Genomic DNA, 23,658 nt, shown 5'->3' with positions numbered 1-23,658 from the left:
GGTGACAGGTATTTATCCCAGCTGGGATATTTAATCCAACCCCGTAATATAAGACCACCTCCTAGACAGGCTCTGTTCCATAGGCTATCTATGGTGAACAATACTCACAGACGATCAGCTGATCGGATCTCCAGACGTGTATATCCTTTTCCCAGCTTTCACTAGTCCACACACACAGTCCTATGTGCGATCCAGGCAATATCGTTTGTGACAATAAGACTGATACCTACTATTGTCACAACAAATCAGGTCTGATAATAAGACTATCTACTCTTATATAGATCACACTCAGCTTATTTAATACTTACCGCAGTGCTACAAATAGTACACAATTATCTCTGCAGTGTTTTATAAATTCACTACTTTATCTTGGCTTCATTCTGAGCTTCATATGTGGACATACTCCAACCAACTCTCACACATTTTGTGTCCACACCTTTATTTTATTTCTTGCCCATAACTCACAATAAAGTTTGTTTTAAATACTCACATCAATTCATACTGGGCATCACACTGGTCCCATATTAGGGACTTGCTACATTCACTTATATCTCCAATTGAGGTTGTCTCTCCACTGACGACATTGCATGAGTGCTCTCATAAATGGGGATTCTTTTTCTTTCGTTCCCTAGTGATGCATGGTGTAAGGAAAAGCACCTCGGACCAGCATGGCCTTCTAACGGTCACGTTCAGCCCCGAAGTGCTACTCCTTTTATTATGTACATTATCACTATCGAGCTTGACTGTTGTGATTTCCTGTTTTTAACACCATGGAATTTATTATTATTATTGCTTTTTTTCATACTATAAATAAGGAAGACATTATGCTGTAAAAGAAATTGTGCACCAAAAGTGCTGTGGCCTTCTATGTCCACATCATATTGCCTTGACCACATAGGTGGCAAGCAGTCAATGTGCACCTTGGAATTTCCTATTGACTTCTCCATTCTGTGAGTGCTGTTCCCATCTTTCTATTTATTATAGGAAGGGAAGTTGTTAGAATTGGTTACATACTGCATGTGATCATGGAATCCATGGGATGTATGCTGCATTTGTTGAAGCTATGTATTTCTGATAAAATATTAATTTTTCATTAGAGCTATTTAAAAGGTACAGTACTTAGGAAAATCAAATACTGGCTAGGAGAGTAATATTAAATTGTATAATGATTATTATATTTGTTAAAGTTTGTGTGCTCAGTATGAGCTTGGCAAGAATGTAATTGGCATATCCCCCAACATATTTGCCACTGTGTGTTAATTATAGAAATGTGCATTTATTTTTTGATGAAAGCAATTTTTGAATTGGATGTCTAATAGCAGAGGCCACCTCATTTTTCTTTTATCTGCACACAGTAACAACATGTTTCCTATGCTTTGAAGAGTTTTACATGTTAGTTTATGTTATATATTGGTGAATGATGGTAGGCACTTTCACTAGTGTTTTGGTTTCAGTTCTAAAATACAATTTGTGCTTTAGTTTTGCATCTGTAAAATAAATGATGCACATCATTATATATGTAACGGATTTTCTGACCTGACTGACCCACCCAATCTCACATTGGCCCCTGTGGTCTAACCAGTCCCCATTACATGGTCGTGTCTGGTGGTGCACCTGTTGGCAACAGGACCCCTGAGTCTCCCGCATGATGTTGTGTAGGGACTGTCAACCCAGACAGGCAGCTGAGGTAGTGTGTTACAGTCCTACCTACATACAGTGCAGCGCCTCCACCTCATCAGGATCTCTGCGTCCGCAAGGAGATGGTTCTGATGAGGAACTCCTTCTTGGTGGTGCCTTCCGCTGTGGAGTAACTTCACACTCACACATTGGGGTTTCTTTGATCAAGGGCATCTTTATTGTAGTTGGTATGGGCAAGCTGCCCCTCACAGCTAGCAGTTTAGCCGATCATTGTCTGTGCTTTCCTTTCCAAAGGTCCGCCCTCCCAATGGAGTTGGATCACCTCTCCCCTCAGGGAGATCACCACCTGTGCCAGTGTAGGCCCGGCCAGCCTTCCTGCTGCTGGCCCTTGAGTTAGAACTGTGTCACTAGTTAATTCACTAGTGAACACCATGGCCTTCTGCTCTGAACTCAGCCTTGTAGAACACACTTGCACACTAACTTTGGGCAGTGCTGTGCCTTATATACCTCAGGAACAGGCACATCTCTGATGTCACTAACGGTGGACTCAGAGCATGTTATCACTCCCCTTGAATACATATGACACCTCACCAGGGTGTGAGGGCAAACCTCCATGATTGATGTTGGCAACCCTGTAACTTACCAGGCTTACTGCCAGCATGAGAGAAAACTGTATGCCATTTTACAGCATGGCTACATTCTCCCCCTGGTGAATCCCAACAACCCGCCTGGGACCTAAATTTGGTGTACCTTCTTCCAGGAAGCACTGCAAAACATAACACATAATTATGCACAACAAATTTATATCATACAGTTTTCATGATATAATGACTCTACAATGCTCACTGACCAGCAGACGGCACTGTACCTAAGCAGACACCACTATCCTACCTAATAATAGTGCCTGGGGTCTGGCTTCTTTACTTCCCGGCCAGCCATGTCTTCCCGGCCAGTCACGCTGTACTCCCGGGGTAACCCACTCTCTGGTCTATACACTACTTTATGCATGTATATACTGCGCCCTATGCTCCATACCCGCATGAGCTGTGAAATCCTTTCTTCTGCCCGGCGCCCAGTGCATCCGCCACCTTTGTTGACAACATACGCCTCTATGGTCTCTCTGAGCCACCCATCCCTCTGGTCCTCTATTTCTTGCATGAGGGGTTCAGGGACATAGGGGTACTCCAACCCGTGGGAGTTTTTGTAACGGGTCACTATGGCCCTTTCGGCCCGGCTGGTCCAAATAAGTCTAGCGCTGCCTGCCCTTCCTGGCAGCACCATGACAGGGGTTCGTCTGGCTCTGCAGGATCCCTCAACCTACTTGATCCCTTTGGATCCGCTACACCTGAGCCGATGTCATACCATCGCAGTCTCAGCTCCTCCAGACAGCCTTCCTCCGTAAATTCCCCTTGGGCCCACCAGTAATCCACCACCCCTTCTTGTCGGAGGATAAACCTAGTGCGGTCAAGCCAGGCCTCATAGCCCTCGAACTTGGGCGCCTACCACCTGCTCTCTAGCCTCCTCAGGGGCCGCCACGGAACCCTCAATTTCCTCCACCTCCCCACCAGAGGATATCCCCGAGGTGCCAGTGGATCTAGATTGGGACCCCAACCGTTTTGGCCTACTGGTGACACTAACCCGGACACTACTGGGGCACTCACTTGAACAGACACCTGTCGTGTGTACCTCCCCCCTCCCGATCCATCATCGGATGTGAAGCATTCAGCAAAGTCCAAGCTTTCCCCAGTCCTTTCATCGGAGGTGACTCGGGACTCCCCAGACAACCCTTGGCTCGAGGGTGACCCATAGGAAAAGGTGATGGGGATAGGGACTTTAGCTATGGCCGGGGGCTGGGCATAGGAGAGGGCTATCTGCATCCGCGGAGCTACGACCCGCACTTCGCTGCTACCTGGTCCGGTGCCATCGGACTGGCACTCCGGTTCTCCCATTTCATTGTTCCCAAGCTTCCTCAGGGCCTGCCAGCTCTTCCCGGATCCAGGCGACCGGGTACCGCTGCTCAGTCGTGAGGACGCTGGCATCTTCCATCCGGCTCCGCTGTGCCCACCGGAAGTGAGGTCATCGATCTCGCGGGACTCGCCGCCATCTTGTGTTGGGTTCCCAACCGGAAGCTCTTTCTCCACGACAACATCCGGAAGTGATGGTTCCTCTCGTGGCTCCGCTCAGGCCTGGCCTAGGCTTTTCTCCGCCGCTGCCACCGCCGGTGCCTGAGAAGGGCAAGGACGTCTCTTACCGCTCCGTCGGCTCGGGGTGGTTCTTCCTCCGCCGTCCGCTCCGCCAGTCACCACGGCCGTGGGACTCCACCTCTCCGGTTGCCTCTGCACAGGCGACACATGACGCCGCTCAGTTGCCACACAGGTGAGTGCCGTTTCTCTTTCAGCACCGCTGTAGTGGTCCGCCGGTTGGCGCGTCACCACTGGGGTCGGGGTCGCTTGCTCCTTGTCCGAGGAGTCGAACTCCAACTCAGGGAGTGGCACTCCCGTCGGGGACCGCTGATGAGTTTCTCGGCTGTCACCGTGTCTACCGGTGTCTTTTTGCTCTGGCTTTGTTTTGATAGTAAAGAGCGATCCCCATGCTCCGGGATCCACGAGCTCTTTCCAGGCCACGCCCGGGGCTTCAGCCGTTAGCATGGCTGTGTCCGCCCCCACCTCCACGGCCTGCCCTGGTACGAAAGGCTGCACTGGCCACAAATAGTGGATGCCGCATTGAGGGCATCGGGACGCGGTACTGACCGTACCACCCGGCAGCCGACACTGCATGCACAGGCACGCCACCGTCTCCTTGCCACCGGCCATTAGTACCAGGAAGCCTCCTGGAGCCGAATAAGGGAGGGCAGAGATGTTGGAATCCTCATCGATTTTGCTGGCCATCTTAACCACAGGAGACATCTTCCCAATAGCTCAGCTCCTCGTGAATGAAAGGCAGGGGCTGGTTTGGTAACTTCTCTTTCTTCCAGCTCCACCCTCATCTGACACAGCTTGAAACCACTCCCCCTGGTTGAAATTAGAGGAGGGTCCCACAAGTTGATAGGATAACCAGCGCTGGGGCTGAGCTCGTCATTGTCCATGAGGGCGCGGCCGCAGCTTTCGCGCCATACCTCCCATCAGGGTGGGGTCTTCCTTTTGGCGCCACTCCCGGCCAACTTTCTGCAATCTTTTTGTTTGCAGCATTCTCTGCATCCGACCCACGCGGTCTCCCAGGGAAGCGGGAACCGCCATTTTGATTTGCATTGCCAATCACTTTAGCAACTGAGGTAGCTTTTTGTGTGTTGTACGCTGACTGGCAAGCAAATTCTTCATTTCCCCCACACACCACTACAATGTCCTCCTCACTGTCCTCCGAGGAAGTACCCCGCGGTCCTAGGCAGGACCAAAACGGTGCGGCCACAGCCTTGGCGCCACTCCACAGCAGGCTCGCAAAAGTCGTCTCCGTAGCTTGCTCTTCATTAGAACGCACACCACATGAGCTCTCTCCATCTGCCTCCGTTCGCCATCTTGGACCTTCCGCACCGCGTGGATCCTCCATTCTTCCGGTCACCATTTGGTTGCTGTTTTTGTGGTTATTGTACATGGAGCTCCTCTCTGCGGGGCAGCTACCACACCGATACAATAAAGATTGCCCGATGCACCACCTTGTGTACCTAATGTAGGTCTGACTCGTGTTGCACTACCTCAGGCTAGGCTCACTCTCTCTGTGTATGCTGTGTCTCTCCTTTCTCTCCAATCTGTGCTGACTGTGTTAAGTGATCTGGAATGAGCTAGAGTACTCTGGCTTCTCCATGCTGGGGCGTCTACCTACTGTTGGTCAGTCTAGCGCAGACCCTCTCCAGGATTCCTGACCACGTTAACAGGCTATCCCTTTAGGCATCCTACCAACTAGCACTACCTCAAGGTGACTAGGACAGCTATAGCCCCTCTCCAGACCCCCAACTCCTTTCAGGCTCCCAGGTCGTCCCTGCGGTCTGACAACTCCATCAGTCCCCTGACTACCCCTAGGTTCCGTCCCAACACAGCACTGACTGGCAGCATACACTCTCCTGTTTCCCAGTGTGCCTAGCAAAAACCTGTCCTGTTGACAGGTATATATATCTCAGCAGCGCCTCCAAATGTAACGGATTTTCTGAAATGGCTGACCTACCCAATCTCACATTGGCCCCTGTGGTCTAACCAGTCCCCATTACATGGTCGTGTCTGGTGGTGCACCTGTTGGCAACAGGACTCCTGAGTCTCCCGCATGATGTTGTGTGGGGAATGTCAACCCAGACAGGCAGCTGAGGTAGTGTGTTAGAGTCCTACCTACATACAGTGCAGCACCTCCACCTAATCAGGATCTCTGCGTCCGCAAGGAGATGGTTCTGATGAGGAACTCCTTCTTGGTGGTGCCTTCCGCTGTGGAGTAACTTCACACTCACACATTGGGGTTTCTTTGATCAAGGGCATCTTTTTTCTGGTTGGTATGGGCAAGCTGCCCCTCACAGCTAGCAGTTTAGCCGATCATTGTCTGTGCTTTCCCTTCCAAAGGTCCGCCCTCCCAATGGAGTTGGATCACCTCTCCCCTCAGGGAGATCACCACCTGTGCCCTTAAGTTAGAACTGTGTCACTAGTTAATTCACTAGTGAACACGTTGGCCTTCTGCTCTGAACTCAGCCTTGTAGAACACACTTGCACACTAACTTTGGGCAGTGCTGTGCCTTATATACCTCAGGAACAGGCACATCTCTGATGCCACTAACGGTGGACTCAGAGCATGTTACCACTCCCCTTGAATACATATGACACCTCACCAGGGTGTGAGGGCAAACCTCCATGATTGATGCTGGCAACCCTGTAACTTTCCAGGCTTACTGCCAGCATGAGAGAAAACTGTATGCCATTTTACAGCATATATATATATATATATATTGTGATGCCGACACCACATTGCAGTCTCTTTTGTCCCAAATGAGGCAGGAAACACTGTATTTCTCTATACTTGGGGTTTATTTACAGGGATAAATAATATGAATAGGCCCACCGTCCCTTTGAGAAAAACCAAATAATAAAATCAAATCCTATTTCCTTTAGGAAAGCTAACTACACATTTCAGCAGCAACCCTTACTAACCCGGCTGCCAGCTAAGCCAGTTGTCAGCCCCAAAACATGTACATTGCATACAAAGTCTCTGCAGATAATAACAAAGCGCTTGCCTTATCTTTAGTCCTTTAAGATCCTCTGCAACCAGACGTCACTGCTTCAGCACAGCTCTCTCCTCAGCAGTGTCTCTCAGACTTCTTTTACCAGCCTCCATTAGCTGGGGAGTTCCTCTGTCTCATCCCTTCTCTGGGATAAACTGTCTCTCTGTGCCTTGCAGCTTCCAGCCTTTTACAGCACTTCCTGACTATTCAGAACAGGTTGATTAGCTTCATTATGACAAAAAACTTATGATCACTCATAAGACAAACTGGTGCTACCAAAATTGTCCTTAGCAAAACTATCCGGATAAGATGAGAATTAGCAAAAAATGCATAAACATAAATAAAAACCTCTTGGTGCCAGTGTCCCACTCAGATGTCTCAAGAGTATAAAGAGTTTAAAGAATAAGGAGTCTCTATGTCCCACTGCCCGTGTATATGGTGCTCAGCAACGGGGAGGATATATCGTGGTAGGGAGGAATAACAGCAGTAGAACCGCAGTATCCCTGAACTAGGGACCCCCGCTAAGTCACTGCCGCCCTCCGCCACAACCTCTTACCCGGTGTCACCCACGATGTGGCAGTCCTCACCGCAAAGGCAGTCCTCACCGCAGAGGCTGGGGAGCGTAGATCCAGGGGAGAACTCCCCCACTCACTCAGTATCTTGACTCGCCGGCGTCTCCGATCAGTGATGACGTCAGGGGTCACCGGATCCGGAAGAGGAAACAGCGTGCTCCAGCCCAAGGTAAGGGTAATGCAGAGAAGGTTGTAAGGAGGCGGTCACTGCTGCCGCCAGGGAAAATGATGTTGCTCACGCTTCAAAATAAATTATAGGTTTATTTGTGCAAATATAACAAAAAACGCGTCAGAGTTCTTCTCTGCGGCTGTTTTTTGTTATATTTGCACAAATAAACCTATAATTTATTTTGAAGCGTGAACAACATCATTTTCCCTGGCGGCAGCAGTGACCGCCTCCTTACAACCTTCTCTGATTAGCTTCATTAGTTATCACCTGAATAGCCTTTACAAGGAGAATTAAATTAACTCTTTGTGGTGAAAAAGTCCAATAGCTTCCCCATTCAGCCCCTAGAGGACAGCGATGGCACCACAATATATACATATTACACAATATATATATATATATATTATATATATATATAATACAATGCCCTCGGCGCAATGTAGAAATAATATCAATATAATAGATCTCTAAATGACTATCTAAAAAACATCCATATTATAACAGTGTTATCAATTGCCACACCAATTTATAATGCAAATAACCATAAATATAAAATAAATGGATTGTAGTGCTAGGAAGGATTACATGGATATGCAGAAACGTAGTTCGTAGTCATTTGTAGCAGGGTCAGGGTTGGAGAGGCCAGGGTAATCCATTAACATGCATGGGTCAGGGTTGGAGATGGTAGGGTAGTCGATGTCCAGGCTGGAGTTCGGCAACAGGAAGTCAGGAGCACACCGCTTCAGCGTAGCAGCTGAAGCGCAGGAATGGCCTCTGCGCGAGGAGCGGAAGTGGCCCATGATAAGGTCTCTGCAAGGGGAGAATGCAGGTCACAGGAGAAAGACAAAGCTGGCACTGGGGATCCAGCGCTTCAGCACAGGAACCAGGAAGCAGACCTGCCTGGGGTGTATGCAGCAGGTCACAGGAACAAGACAAGACTAGCACTGGGGATCCAGTGCGTCAATACAGGAACCAAATAGCAAACCTCTGCCTGGGGTGAATGCAGCAGGTCTCATGAACAAGGAAAGGCTAACGCAAAGTAGCTTGTAGCAAACACAGTTACATCCAAGAGAATCTTGGGTTATGCTCAGCAATGAGTCAAAGGGAGAGGCCAGTATAAGAAGGGCAGATAGCCAATCCCAAGACAGGGGTGTGTGGGAAATCCTCCAATGCCAGAGCAGAGAGACAGAGCTGCAGTGATTGCAAGCACAGGTGAGTGCTTGCAAATCCAGGGGAAGGTCTGTTCTGAGAGCTCACCAACTCTGCAAGAGTGAGCTCCAGCCAAAACCAGGAACGGATTCCTTACATCAAGGTCTTGAAAAAGCTGTTAGAAAGGGAAAAAAAGTCAGAACTGCAAGGAAAGTTCCAATGCAATTGAGTTATGGGGTATAACATGTCTTGTTATGAGGTTCAGAGTTAAAAGTTCTAAAGTCTCTGCGTAGCCTTCTCAGGGAAAAGTGGTAATGGGACCATCACGCTTTAAATGCTTATATTCACTTACTATATATTGTGTCTTAAAAAAGACACTACAGCACCTCAGCTGTTTAAATGCCGAGTCGTCATCCAGCCACTCACTTCTCCTTTACAGACCTCCACACAAAGCTCTGCATAGCCTCTAATATGCTCAAAATACCTTGCAAACACTCCGTGTAACTTAGGCAGATTTCACCGGGTTTCCTCCTGGCATTCGTGGCTCGCTCCTGGCAGGGACGCGGCTCTCTTCCACATGTAGCGCCTTCTGGTGTCTCCCAGTATCTCTCACACAAACTGGTTACGTCACCGTCAGCTGTGTATGCACCACCTCCTCTCCTCTCAAGAGCCCCCTTGTGCTCTCTAGAAGATGCGCATTAACCTGTGCACTGGAGCTACCCAGCTGACACCTCTCATGAGAGGGAATACACAGGAGTAACCGCTTGGTGTAATCAGGGATCTCAGTGTGTTATAGAGATATGGAGAAAAACAGACTTACAGCAGCAGTGTGGTATAAAGCTGTTTACTGTATATGTCATTCAGAAAGAAACAGACAGATAAAGGATGTTTCCTCTAACAACCCTGCGCGTTTTGTTCAATAGGGACTTCACCAGAGGTATGATTTAATCTTATAAAACATTTATATTTATACCCTAAGTTGTAAAATCATTGGTTGATTTACAGACTCGCCCTCCATTTCTGATTGGGTATTTGCTGCCAATCAAACCAGCGATTCATACAATCAGTGGAAACAAGCTATTCATCTGTTTATATACAACAGAAAAAATTACAAAATCTTTAATGGTTAATATAAAATATACTAACATTCATGAAACAATCTTGGCACATTCTAAAAGGTTAAATTTAAATTAGATTAAATAACTTAATTCTAATAATATTAAGATCAATAAAATTAATATATACGAGGAGTTAAATATTCAGATATAAATTATATAGACAGTACATATACTGAACCCTGTCTTAAATTATATAATCAGATGTTAACTATAACATTTGTACATATACTGAACCATGTATAAAAAACACATATTATAAACAAATATTCTAAACATATATTGTAAATAGGAGAAGTTGGAGGAGTTGATGTAATGGAAGGGGTGTATAAATTATTTGATCAGGAATGCTCCCAAGTCTATATCCACATTGTGTCCAGATGGGTCTAATGTTTTGAGTTTGTGAATCCACTTGGTTTCCAGTTTTGACATTTGATTAACCAAATCACCTCCTCTCCAGTTGGGCCATAATAGATCTATCCCAACATATTTAATACCCATGGATTCTGATCATGGCACTCCTTAAAGTGCCTTGAAAGGCTATGTTGCATGAATCCCTTTTGGATATTAACAATGTGTTCCGCAAATCTGAGCTTGAGCTTTCTAATAGTCCGGGCTATATATTGTTTATTGCACGGACATTGAATGAGATAAACTGAATTAACAGAGTCACAGCTGATGAATTTATCTATCACAAATTCTTCATTTTTTGTAAGTAGAAAACAATTTCTTAACTTGTTTGGATTCTTGTAAATTAAGTTTACACATCTTACAACGAAGACATTTAAAGAAAACCTTGACATTTAGAAATGAATTTGAGTTATTGTCCAAATTGTTTTTAAGACAACTGGGTGCAATGCTTTTTTTGAGTGTGTTAGCTTTGGTGAACACCACCCTTGGTCTAGGTGGAAGATATGAGTGCAGAATAGGGTCACAGAGAACAAGATGCCAATGCCTATTTAAAACTTGTTTTACTTTTGCAGAAAGTGGGTTATATTGTGTTATGAATGGTACATTTACAATATTTTTTACATCCTTGTAATTATTACCTTCATCTTTTTTAACCCCTTTCAGCAAATCTTTTCTATACAGTTTTATAGTTTTAGAAAAGGCATCATCCAAAATTGATGTATTATAGGATTTTGTTTTAAATTTGTCAATTAGGATAGAGGCTTGTTCTTCAAATATTGTTTCCTCTGAACAGTTACGCTTAATGCGTCTCAGTTCTCTGAACGTTATATTATCTAACCATTTTCTGTAATGGTTACTTTCTGCTTCAATATAGTTTAAACAGTTGACTGTTTTATGATATGTTTTTGTATGAATGAGACCATCCTTAATATAGATTAATAAGTCTAGAAATTCCAGTTCAAGATTACTAAATTTACTAGTGAATTTTAAATTATATGAATTTATATTAATTTTTTGTAAAAATGAACTCAAAGTAACGTGATCACCACACAAAATGATAATGATATCATCTATGTACCTTTTATAGAGCACCAAATTTGTGCCATATTCATTATTGGCCTAGGGGTGTTTTCCTCTTCCCACAGGCCCATCAGTAAATTTGCATAACTAGGCGAAAATCTGGCTCCCATAGCGGTACCCATAATTTGGAGATAGATATCATTATGAAACCAAAAAAGTTGTGTGTAAGGGTGAAGTGAATACTCTTAATAAGAAAGAAAAAAGGCACAGAAGCGCACCAAGGGTAAAGATTTATGTATTAGACATAATAAAACAATTGTAAGTAGTAACTTACATGTAAGGTAAAATTAATCCAGTAGTAAGAAGTACAGGGACATCTGACACAGGTTGATGCGGAATCCAGGGGTAGATGCCGAGGCTCACGGATCAGTCCCGCGCACTGGGACTAACTGGCTTGGCAATACTCCAATGTTGCTTCCGGGTTGCGTCCTCTTGCGATGCCCGCAAGGAGTAGTCCACCACAATCGCTGTGTCTCTGCAGAAATAACACTACCCCCATTCGGAGTAGGCAGATGAAGGCAGCTCAAGGCTCCGTGGGAAGGCTGTCAGATGAGCAACTGAGTGTCTATCCTGTACAAGATTGACTCCGCAACGCGTTTCACACACTCTGGTGCTTCATCAGGCAAGAGTTTGAGACGCCTTAAGTACTCTAACTCCACAATAAATATTGATTGGCTTAATTGCTGCTATATGATATATATCGATAGAAAACAGCAAAAAATGAGAGCATATAAGTACCCTAATACTTAAAATGTTATATAAAATAATATATTTAAGTAATTAAAATAATGTTTAATTAAATATTATAATGAGCACTAAATAAAGCCACCTATATAGGGTGCTACAAACTTACATAATCAATAATAATCAATAAAAATATATATAATAAGAATGATTAATAGAATAAATTAGAATAAGAAAAAGAAAAAATGAAAAAGAAAAAATTAAAGAATTAGGAAAAAAGAGAAGGAAGAAACAAAAACGAAATGAGAAGAAGTGGGGAAGGGAAAGGATGGGAAGGGTAATTTAAGGAATGAAGGAAGTTAATGATGACTACACAACAATTTGGTGTTATCCAATAAACAACTATCTCAGGAAGGGGGTGAGCTCTATGTAATCATTGAGACCTCCCGGATATTTGGATTGCAAGGTATAAATCCAAAATTGCTCTCTCTTGGCAATTTGGAGGTCACTGTCTCCTGCTCTGATGTTACCCATGATTTTCTCTATTCCCATATACTGTATTCCCACTGTATTACATTCATGTACATTTTTAAAATGAGCAAGTAGGTGAGTAAGTGGTTTAGAGGTTTCTTCCAATTTGGGAATATTAATGATGTTACGTAAACTTGTGATCAAACTTACCAGAGTGCTGTCTCCTGATCTCGTGCTTCAAACGGTATCGTATGGTTTATTATTGCTTTATGGGACAAGCACCCAATTTTTTCTACTTGCAAGTGGAGTGCCGTCTGCTTCTGTGGATTTTATATATATATATATATATATATATCACAAATAGAATACCGCATCAAATCAAACCAATAATAATTAAATAATGTCTAAACCAACATGTAATGTCACCTATTAAATAAAGGAGACCTCTGTCAGCGGTGCTACAGTAGAGGGATAGAGGATAAATCTAAACCACAAAAAAAGAAAAAAGAACCCTCACATAAAGCACTCAGACATATTATACAAAATATGAAAATGTATTTATTAGATCATTGAAATAATAAACTTAACATAGAACATGTCACACATACACATGAACAAACATGAAAATCACTAAAACGAGCCTGTCTACTGAACTCCCCAAGACAAATAAAGGATAAATGAACAGGACTGGCTAAATACAATCCCTGTAAATACAGGTAAAAGACCCCTCTATATAAGTATATAAAGTAAACCACACAGGGGACAAAGTACCCCGAGTGATTACAACCGGCCGGTTATAGGAAGGGGAAACAAAAAAATGTGAAACCCAGACTACTGGACACATATAGCTCCAAATTGAACCACATCAAGATTGAATGTCAGGGGGCACCCTAAATAACATCAATTAGCATACATCCAAATACACATACATGCACCCTAAAGCATCAGAGGAACATATATGTACTAAATGTCTCCGCTGCAAACATTGCCTGCATGGTGAAAATAACACCTATACCCAGATGAAAAGTAATATGGCAATGCTGAAGTACTGGATAATCAAGACCTTAGTACAGCTGTACACTTGGTATACATACACAGCTCTTCAAAGTAGTAAGCGGTTTGGTGAATGCAGAAACCTTCTTAGGGTAACCCCCAACCTGGGTGCAGGAGTCCAAGAATCAAAAGCATAGTCCTGATAGTAGTATCATAGGTCCATGGGAGAACAGTAGTGCGGCATCAGATAAGAACCACCAGGGCCGCCAACAGGGGGGGACAAAAGGTACAAGCCCGTTAAATTTTAAAAAAAAAAAAGTTTAAAAAAAAAATGGCGGCGATTGCGCATGCGCAGAGCCGAGGTCCCGCAGGGTGTCCTGCCTCCTGCCTGTGGGCCCTGCCTGTGGGCCTGGCCCAGCCCGCTCCTCCCCCTCGCTTCCTCGATTCCCCCCCCCGCTCCCAATGTGGGACAGAGGGTGGGGAAGCGCCAACCCTGGATCCCCCGCGTGCTCCTCCTGCCCCATGCAGCAGCCGCGGGGGATGCAGCAGCCACTTGCCAGCCTCGCGCCCCACCTCCAGAGCTCACTTCCCGCCTGCCAACCCAGCAGCAGCCACGGAGGATGCTGCAGCTGCCCGGCATCTCGCGTCCCCATTCCAGCTGCCCACCTCCCATGCGCCCCCCTCCTGTGCATTCCCCGAGCCCACCTCCCATGCCATCCCCCGAGCCCACCTCCCGTACGCCCCCCTCCTGTGCACTCACCCACCCAGTCACTAACCCAGTCACAAACCCACCCAGTCACTAACCTACCCACCCGCTCACACTCAGTCACCATTTCAGTCACTCAGTCATCCACCCAGTCACCCACTCAGTCAGTCACCCACCCAGTCACCCACCAAGTGACCCACCCAGTCACTCACCCAGTCACCCACTCAGTCACCCACCCAGTCACTCACCCACCCAGTCACTCACTCACCCATCCAGTCACACCCACCCAGTAACTCACCCACCCAGTCATTCACTCACCCACTCAGTCACCCACCCAGTCACCCACTCAGTCACCCACTCAGTCACCCACCCAGTCCCCCACCCAGTCACTCAACCAGTCATCCACCCAGTCACTTACCCACCCAGTCACTCACACACCCAGTCACTTACCCACCCAGTCACTCACTCACCCAGACACTCACTTACCCACCCACCCAGTCACTCACCTACCCAGTCACTCACCCACCCAGTCACCCACCCAGTCACTCACCCACCCAGTCACTCACCCACCCAGTAACTTACCCACCCAGTCATTCACTCAACCACCCAGTCACTCACCCACCTAGTCACTCACTCACTTACTCACTCACCCAGTCACTCAACCACCCAGTCACTCACTCACTCTCCCACCCAGTCACTCTCCCACCCATGCACCCACTCTCCCATCCATGCACCCACTCTCCCATCCACACACCCACTCTCCCATCCACCCACCCGCTCTCCCACCCATGCACACCTACACGACCACCAGCTCACCCAGACACCCGCTCTCCCACTCAGTTGCTCTCCCACCCAGTCACTAACCCACCCAGTCACTAACACACCCAGTCACAAACCCACCCACCCACCCACTCACACTCAGTCACCCACTCACCCACCCAGTCACCCACTCAGTCAGTCACCCAGTCACTCAGTCACCCACCCAGTCACCCACCCAGTCACTCAGTCACCCACCCAGTCACTCACCCAGTCACTCAGTCATCCACCCAGTCACCCACTCAGTCACCCACCCAGTCACCCACTCAGTTATCCACCCAGTCACCCACCAAGTCACATCCACCAAGTCACTCACCCATCCAGTCACTCACCCACCCAGTCATTCATCCACCCAGTCACTCACTCACCCACCCAGTCACTCACTCATCCACCCAGTCACTCACCCACCCAGTCACTCACTCAAGCACCCAGTCACTCACTCACCCACCCAGTCATCCACCCAGTCACTCACCCAATCACCCACCCAGTCACTCACCCACCCAGTCACTCATCCACCCAGTCACTCACTCACCCACCCAGTCACTCACTCATCCACCCAGTCACTCACCCACCCAGTCACTCACTCAAGCACCCAGTCACTCACTCACCCACCCAGTCATCCACCCAGTCACTCACCCAATCACCCACCCAGTCACTCACCTACCCAGTCACTCACCCACCCAGTCACTCACCCACCCACCAAGTCACTCACCCACCCAGTCACTCACTCAGCCACTCACCCACCCAGTCACTCACCTACCCAGTCACTCACCCACCCAGTCACTCACCCACCCACCAAGTCACTCACCCACCCAGTCACTCACTCAGCCACTCACCCACCCAGTCACTCACCCACGCAGTCACTCACCCACCCAGTCATTCACTCACCCACCCACCCATCCTTTACCCACCTAGTCACTCACTTACCCACCCAGTCACTGACCCAGCCATTCACTCACCCACCCAGTCACTCAGTCAGTCACCCACTCAGTCAGTCACTCACTCACTCACCCACCAAGTCACTCACCCACTCACCCACCCAGTCACTCACCCACACACTCACCCACCCAGTCACTCACTCACCCACCTAGTCACTCACCCACCCAGTCACTCTCACCCAGTCACTCTCTCACCCAGTCTCTCACTCACCCACCCAGTCACTCAGTCACTCACCACTCACCCCGCAGTCACTCACCCACTCATTCACCCACTCACCCACCCAGTCACTCACTCACCCACCCAGTCACTCACTCACCCACTCACCCAGTCAAGTCACTCACCCACCCAGTCACTCACTCACCCACCCAGTCACTCACTCACCCACTCACCCAGTCAAGTCACTCACCCACCTAGTCACTCACCCACTCACCCACCCACCCAGTCACTCACACACCCAGACAGGCAGTCACATGTCTTTTGTTGAAAATATAATAATAAAGAGGTTGCATTGTAATGTTTTTTTTCTGTATCACATTAAGAAAACAGTTAAGTAAAAGTTGAGTTAAAAAATATTTTTTCGCGGTAGGTGCGCTATGGGTTCGGGGGGGGGGGGGGGGCGGGGGGGGGCTGCTCCTTTAATTTGTCCTGGGCCCCATGATTTCTGTTGGCGGCCCTGAGAACCACTGACAATGTTTCGGCCCGACAGCCTTCTTCCCAGAGTGGTTCCACTCTGTTCTGTTCATTTTTCCTTTATCTTGGGGAGTTCAGTAGGCAGGCTTGTTTTAGTGATTTTCATGTTTGTTCATGTGTATGTGTGACATGTTCTATGTTAAGTTTTTGATTTCAATGATCTAATAAATACATTTTCATATTTTGTATAATATGTCTGAGTGCTTTATGTGAGGGTTATTTTTTCTTTTTTATATATTATATATATCTACAGTATATAGGGGGTAAGTCAGGAAGGAGAATTTTTGAAGCTGTTGGAGCGATGAACCGGAACCCAAATCAGAGGCAGAAATTGACCCGTTTTAGACTTGCAGAGAATCTATGGGACTCAGGGTTAGGGCTAGGATATAAAGCCAGCGTACCTGCCCATCCTTATTGGTGACCATACTGTGTTTTTAAACTGATATATAGAGACAGATGTAGCCAAGATTATTGCACCCGATCATAATGCAGAATTGCGCGTTATAACGCATAATATCTTGGATTTACCATAGGGTTCAATGGCAGTGATAACGCGGAATATCACAGAATATCCCACCAGCGGGTGCAATAACCTTAGCTACACCTGTATGTTTAAAAATTGCGCTAATATGATCATAATAATCAGGATAATAAGGAAACTGCACTTACTCCGACTTTTTTTCCACTTGAGGTTAAAGTGATTTGTTTATGCATGGCCTTGCTAAAAAAGACTGTATGTCAGCTATTTTCGCCAATCAGCAATTTTGCTGCTGTAAAACTTTTGTGCTGGTAGCAACACATTTATCTAAAGTAGCATTATGTTGTCACATAAAGGCTGCAGCAAATTTTTATGTAAGACAATAAAGACATTTTCGTGGTGATTGCTTACAAAGCTGACAAACTGATTTTTTATTATTATTTTAAAGTAAATTGATACGATTACATTTAAGAAACACCTCATAGCTTGTATATTTTTTTTTAAAAAAAGCAGTCGTGTTAAAAAGCAAAAATATATTTAAACAGCATCAGTGTACATGTCCCAGATGTATAAAACTAATATCTAAGACAAAAGTTTAACATTATTTAATTTCAAGATTACTGTTGATTGGAGATAATTCACCAAAGGTCTCTAATTAAAAAACAATTTAAAAATATCATTTTTTTAAACTTATTATTATGTATTGACATATTACCAGTGGTAAAGCAGAGGGAAAAAAAGGCTTTTTTTTACCATGACAATTTTTTTCCAAAAATGCAGAAAGTAGGCGTTATGCCTATCTTGGTTATGAATATTATGGTCACTTTATACATAGTCAAGATAGCACTAGGCAACAACCTTGAGTGGGTGATAAATAATACCTGTATACAGTACAACATATACACTTATTTTATATTTTACTATATTAACTGAGTCGTAGCCAAAGCCAGTTATATATTTTTTAGTGAATTGGCCATTAAATCTGTAGAAATATTGCAGTTACATTTTGTTTCCTAATGCCAAATAAAACATTTTAGTGATATAAATATTGCTTATTTTTGTCTGTTTAGTATATATTACTTATTAATTACGTAAAACACACAATAATTTGTGTTTTCATGCTGTATTACAATACAGTAGGGGGTATACTAAATACAAATGGAAGACAAGGATCAAATAGGGTCTGAAGTTTTCCAGCAGATAGAAAATAAGCAGACATGGTGGGACAGGAAATTGTTATCTACCATCTAATTCTATGTTTTCTTACTGTCCATTTGCTAAATGATTTTTTTAAATGGAATATAAGTTCTAGAAGTCTTTGTACTCTCCTTGTGTGTGATGTTGATACAGATGTAGCCAGCTTCACTTTGCTTAAATTGCGGCATAAAAAGTGAAAAGCTGAAGCTTCAGTGTGACACCCGCGACTTCCGCCGACATTGTTGTGGGTGGTCAATTACTTACCAGCGGGACCACCCACGGTGAGGATTCCCCGTTGCCTGTGGATGCCCCGGCAGAAACAAATCTAAGACTACCTACATCGGTTTGTTTTGGCTTGTATTACGTTTTTATGAACCAACATAATAGTTCTTCATAGAGGATTGTAGCGGAAGCTTTAAGACAGGGGTGGCCAACTCCAGTCTTCAAGGAACACCAACAGGTCAGGTTTTCTGGATATCCCTGCTTCAGGCTCAATTAGTGGCTCAGTAATAATGACAGATGTAGGATCCTCAGTCATTATGACTAAGCCACTGACTGGGCCACCTGTGCTAAAGAAGGGATATCCTCAACACCTGACCTGTTGGTGGCCCTTGAGGACTGGAATTGGCTAAGCCTGATTTTAGACCTCCCAAGTTAGCATAGTATACTATGGTTTTAAACGTTCTCCTATGCCTACATGAGCTGCTATGTTTGTCCAACCAAAGTTATCACAGTCTGCAGCAAATATTACTGAAACTAACAAACAATACAGAAACGGAAAATGTCATGTTTTGAAATGTAGTCACTTGGGTTCTTCACACATTAAAAAATAAAGACTAATTTAGGAGTTTTTAGGACATGATATATTGTCATTTTTACAATCATTTTATACCAATTAAAGCATTGCATATTTTTCTTAACAGTGAAAATTATTTGGTGAGATGGGGAAGCAAAGGTTTTCCAAAAGAAATTGATATGCTGAACAATTTGAAAGTTGTTTTCACAGTAAGTACTTTCATTCTATACGTATCTATTCATTTATATTGTACTTCTGGTAGATATATGGGAAACAGTCACAATGTTTGAAGCTGTGCTCAGAAAGTTACAAGCAATAAGATATTGCAGTTGGCAAAGCCATGGTGTTAGTGATCTTTAATAACGCTGGTAACACTGCCACAGGTTAAAACAGTTGGCAAGTGGAATTGCTCTTTTAAGTTGCACAGTAAGTTTAGAGTAAAAGCTTTTATTTTTAGTATTAATAAAGTAGATGCGCAGGAGTATACTAGATGGCTGGACATGTCTGAATCCAATCCGTGCATTTTCCCGGGCATCAGACCGGATCTGAGATCAGAGACTGTGGACACTTCAAAATCCATCAATGGGACTCGGATTTACTGATGTGTAAGAATCCATAGATGGATTCAACTTAAATCTGATCCGAGGAACATAATGGCGGAAATTTGAGGCTGAACCATTATTTATATAATGTGCACCTTCCATAATAAAGCAGCATGCGGATTTGGATTCAGATTGCAGGTTCAGATTCTGAATCAATCGGAAGGATTTTCAGTAAAAGGGGAAAAAATTAATCTGTCCTTTTGAGAATAATCCAAAGAATTCAGCAGATGAAAGGAACTGGCCACTCTAAAGCTGATACAAACTCTGGACCATCTCTAACTAGTATCACCAAAACAAGTAGAGTGGTAACCAATACACTATGATCATGAAGGGTATTACAAACTGACAATCATCTATCTATATATCTATCTATCTGTAGCTCCGGTTCCCCTTGGCGCTCCTATGGCCATTACCTCTGTGGGAGAGTTGCGGAGGCCGCCGGAGGGTAGGACACAGGTCCGGAGTGTGTCAGGCGGGAGAGGGTGGTAGCCGAGCGGCCGCTGATAGCTGCGGCGCACCCGGCTAGCGGGGGCCACCATTTTGGAATGCGCACGCATGCGCAGTAGTCGCGCATGCGCAGTAGTGGTCGGGAGTCACGGCGGTCATTGATAGAGTTGCGCATGCGTAGTAACAATCGCGCACGCGGCCCCAATGGTTAGTAATTAGAGGGAGAGGTGTTTTTAACACCTGTAACCTCTAGCTAGAAGCTCATTTGATGTAGCACTCCTGGGACAGTTAAAATATAACTTTTATTAAATCTAATATAAAATAAAGTCTACATTTATTGAAAATAAAGAATACAATATTCATATAAAATGGGAGGTAGTAGCAGTGATGGGGTGAGGTTGAAGTGTAATACCCAATATGCGTTATCTTTAATTAAATGAATAAGTATACGCCAGGGACAACCAAAAAAAAACAAACTCAAGAAAGGTAAGGCATCTCTATGCTGTATAGGAATGTGATACTTTAAATGTGCAATATGATAGAGTGCAGTCACTAACACAGCATACCGATCAAACCAACCTATGATCGCTTGATGTAAAGTCCACCACTATTATCTATGCTAGTAGATACTGAGGATGATAAATCAGTGCCTGTGAAAATCACAATATATAGTATACAATTATCTGCATCAATTAATATAGGGTGGAGACTAACTCACTTCAATTAATGTGAAGGACTGAACACAATCATAGGTTGTGTTTAATATACACCTTTGGAATACAAAATCTGTGTGCTGTCTCTTCATTCCTGGACCAACAGCTGGTAATTATCTTTTTATATATATAACATTTACTTTAATTAAATATATATATATATATATATATATTAAATTGAACCATTTGGTTATTCATTTTAATACTGTAGGTTTACAAATGTCCTACTTGTGCATTAAAAGAAAAAATACAGGTTCAAAATACAGTATACTCTGTGTATTAAGAGGTATGTGTGCTCTGTCGCAGGTACATTAAAAACATCTAATTTGTAAATTAGTGTGCCAAAAAAATACTTCCACCACCTTTAAGGTGACGGAGTAAACCATATAGAAAAGCATCAAGAAAAGTAATGCAAGCCGAATATTGATTAATACATAGAAATGCGCTAATATGCATGTGTAACTCTGCCCTAACTCCTCCCTCTTGCTCCATTAATCCCTCATGTCGTCGCAGACAGACGCAGATGTCATCGAAAATGGCGCAAGCAAGATTAATAAGTAGAAGCTGTATGTCACCAGTATATTTTTGTGCGTGTTCTAACAAAATAACGACTGTGTCGGTATTCGTCATTTGTTACATAGAGTTCACTGTATTTAACAAATCATTTTGCAAAAGAGTGAAAACACTCAGCAATGTAATGTAATACTGTAACATACCTAATGTCCGCTATTCAATATACTGTAGCTTGATTGAGTTGATCACAAGCAGCACTCCGGGCACTGCTCGATCTTTTTTGGAGGTAAACCTCCATTCAGAGGCCGTGGAGACAAAAAATATGTTTAATTTGTGGAAGAAGAAAAGCACACAAGCCTTTGCTTTAAGCTTAGTTACATTAGGAAACCAGATAGACCTGTATAAAATGTTGTTTGTTGGTCATCTAATAATTGTCATTATTTTTGTCTTTACATTAGGATCTCGGAAACAAAGATCTTAACAAAGACAAGATTTTTCTGGTCTGTCAAATAGTACGGATCGGACGCATGGACCTGAAGGATAATAACTTCAAAAAGTGCACTCAAGGTTTAAGACGACCTTTTGGAGTTGCAGGTATTACATTATCTCCATTCAGATAGTCATTTAACATTTTATGCAAAACAACATAAATAACCGTTGTGATTTTTTAAAATAATGCAATTGCAATCTAAATTATTCCAAAGTGTTTTGTGATGTCATTTGGGTGATGTATTAAAGGGTGTGGACTTTCCCTGGTGTTTTGATTCTTAAAAAAAGAAATGGTGTTTTGGTTTAGACGGAACGCGATTGGCTTTTGTTTCGAGAAAAAAAAAGGTGTAAAAAACACATAACAAGCAAGAATTTATTTTTCAAATTTAGGGAACGTTTTTGACATTTTCAAGTTTTTCACTCACTCAAAGTACACCTTGTTTATAAACAAAAGTAAATAAATAAAAAACATTAATTTGAGCAATAGGCCTTTGAAATTTGCGAAGTTCAGATTTCAAACTTGTGAATCTGTCCATCCTTATTATTACTATAAGTATTACATCAATGTTACCTACGTTTTGTAAAAAAAACTGATTTAATACCGATGCAAGCAATATCAGATTTTTTTTTAAAGAAATCACATTAAAAAAATGGGGACTACTGTACAGTATGAAGTTCCTAAAAATATATATCCTCGTTTTCTGTGGAAATTTGTTAATAAGTTGTTTATTTTAGTAGATCCATTTACCAGATTGGTTTAAGCCATCTCAGAGCTGACAGTAAAAATGGGATTCATACCATTGTAATATTTGTGACCTACAGTAGCGACATACTTTATTAAAGTAAATGCCGGCGGCATGCCGGGATCTACCCCAGCTGCCGCCAGTAAAAAACGCGCGCCGCTGCGTTTCCCCCACGCACCCCCCCTCCACATCGCGCGCAATTACCCCCCCTTCTGGACCCCGAACCCGGCTTCTGTCATGCCCCTCTGCTTCCCCGCACCCCCGCTTACCTTAATTTCATCTCCAGGGGTGTCGGGGAAGCCTGGGGAAGCCGGGGAAGCCGGGCGCGCATGTGACTGTGACGTCACAGTGCGCCGCCACGCGCCGCGGCTACCCGCTTCCCAGCCGCATACAGCCAGCGGCTTTTGCTCGAATAAGAGCTGCCGCTGCTGTATATGGTATATTGTACCATATTTTTCTCCCTAATTTCCCTATTACTCCACATAACTCACTTTTCTAAGAAGATACGTGGAGGTCTATATAGGGACAAGTAGTTTGATAGACTAATGTAAGAGATGCCTGTGTAAAATTCTTCTCTTGAGGCCATCATCATGGCAGATCCAATTTTGGCTTTGAAATGCGCTAGTGTAGCATTTTTGCTCAAGTAGTTTTAAATGCAAGAAACGTGTTAATCAGTCACTATTAGGTTTGTAATTGGCAAAGCCATTATGTCAGTGACCTTCAATAGTGCTCTTCAGGGCCGCCAACAGATTTCACAGGGCCCAGGACTACAGTTCTGACCGGGGCATCCCCCCCCTCCCCACCGGGGTGACCCCCCCACAGCACTGTTTCGAGCCCCATTGCACACCTTGCGTGCCCCCTCTATTTCCCTCTTCCTACAGTATGTATTTCTCTCCCCTCCATCTCACCTCTCACTCTCCCCCCCTCCATCAATTACTCCACTCTCCCACAATCCCTCTCCTCCCACCTCACATGTATTTCTCTCCCCTGCACTTTACTCTTACTCCCTCTTTTCCTCACTCACCTCCTCTCCCTCTCACTCTTCCCCCATCAATTACC

General features: G+C 44.4%; 1 protein-coding gene across 1 annotated transcript in view; it reads left to right on the top strand.

Moving 5' to 3' along the window:
• DOCK2 (dedicator of cytokinesis 2) overlaps nt 1–23,658 on the top strand; it is a 1,423,644-nt gene that overhangs the window by 194,944 nt on the left and 1,205,042 nt on the right. Inside the window, exons 9-10 of the mRNA XM_075599153.1 lie at nt 19,220–19,301; nt 21,826–21,961. Coding sequence (XP_075455268.1) covers nt 19,220–19,301; nt 21,826–21,961 — 218 coding nt within the window. The remainder of the gene's footprint in view (nt 1–19,219; nt 19,302–21,825; nt 21,962–23,658) is intronic.

Source organism: Ascaphus truei, chromosome 5 (assembly GCF_040206685.1).
Source record: "Ascaphus truei isolate aAscTru1 chromosome 5, aAscTru1.hap1, whole genome shotgun sequence".
Lineage (NCBI taxonomy): Eukaryota > Metazoa > Chordata > Amphibia > Anura > Ascaphidae > Ascaphus > Ascaphus truei.
The sequence above is the reverse complement of the archived record's forward strand: the minus strand, read 5'-3'. Positions and strand labels throughout refer to the sequence as shown.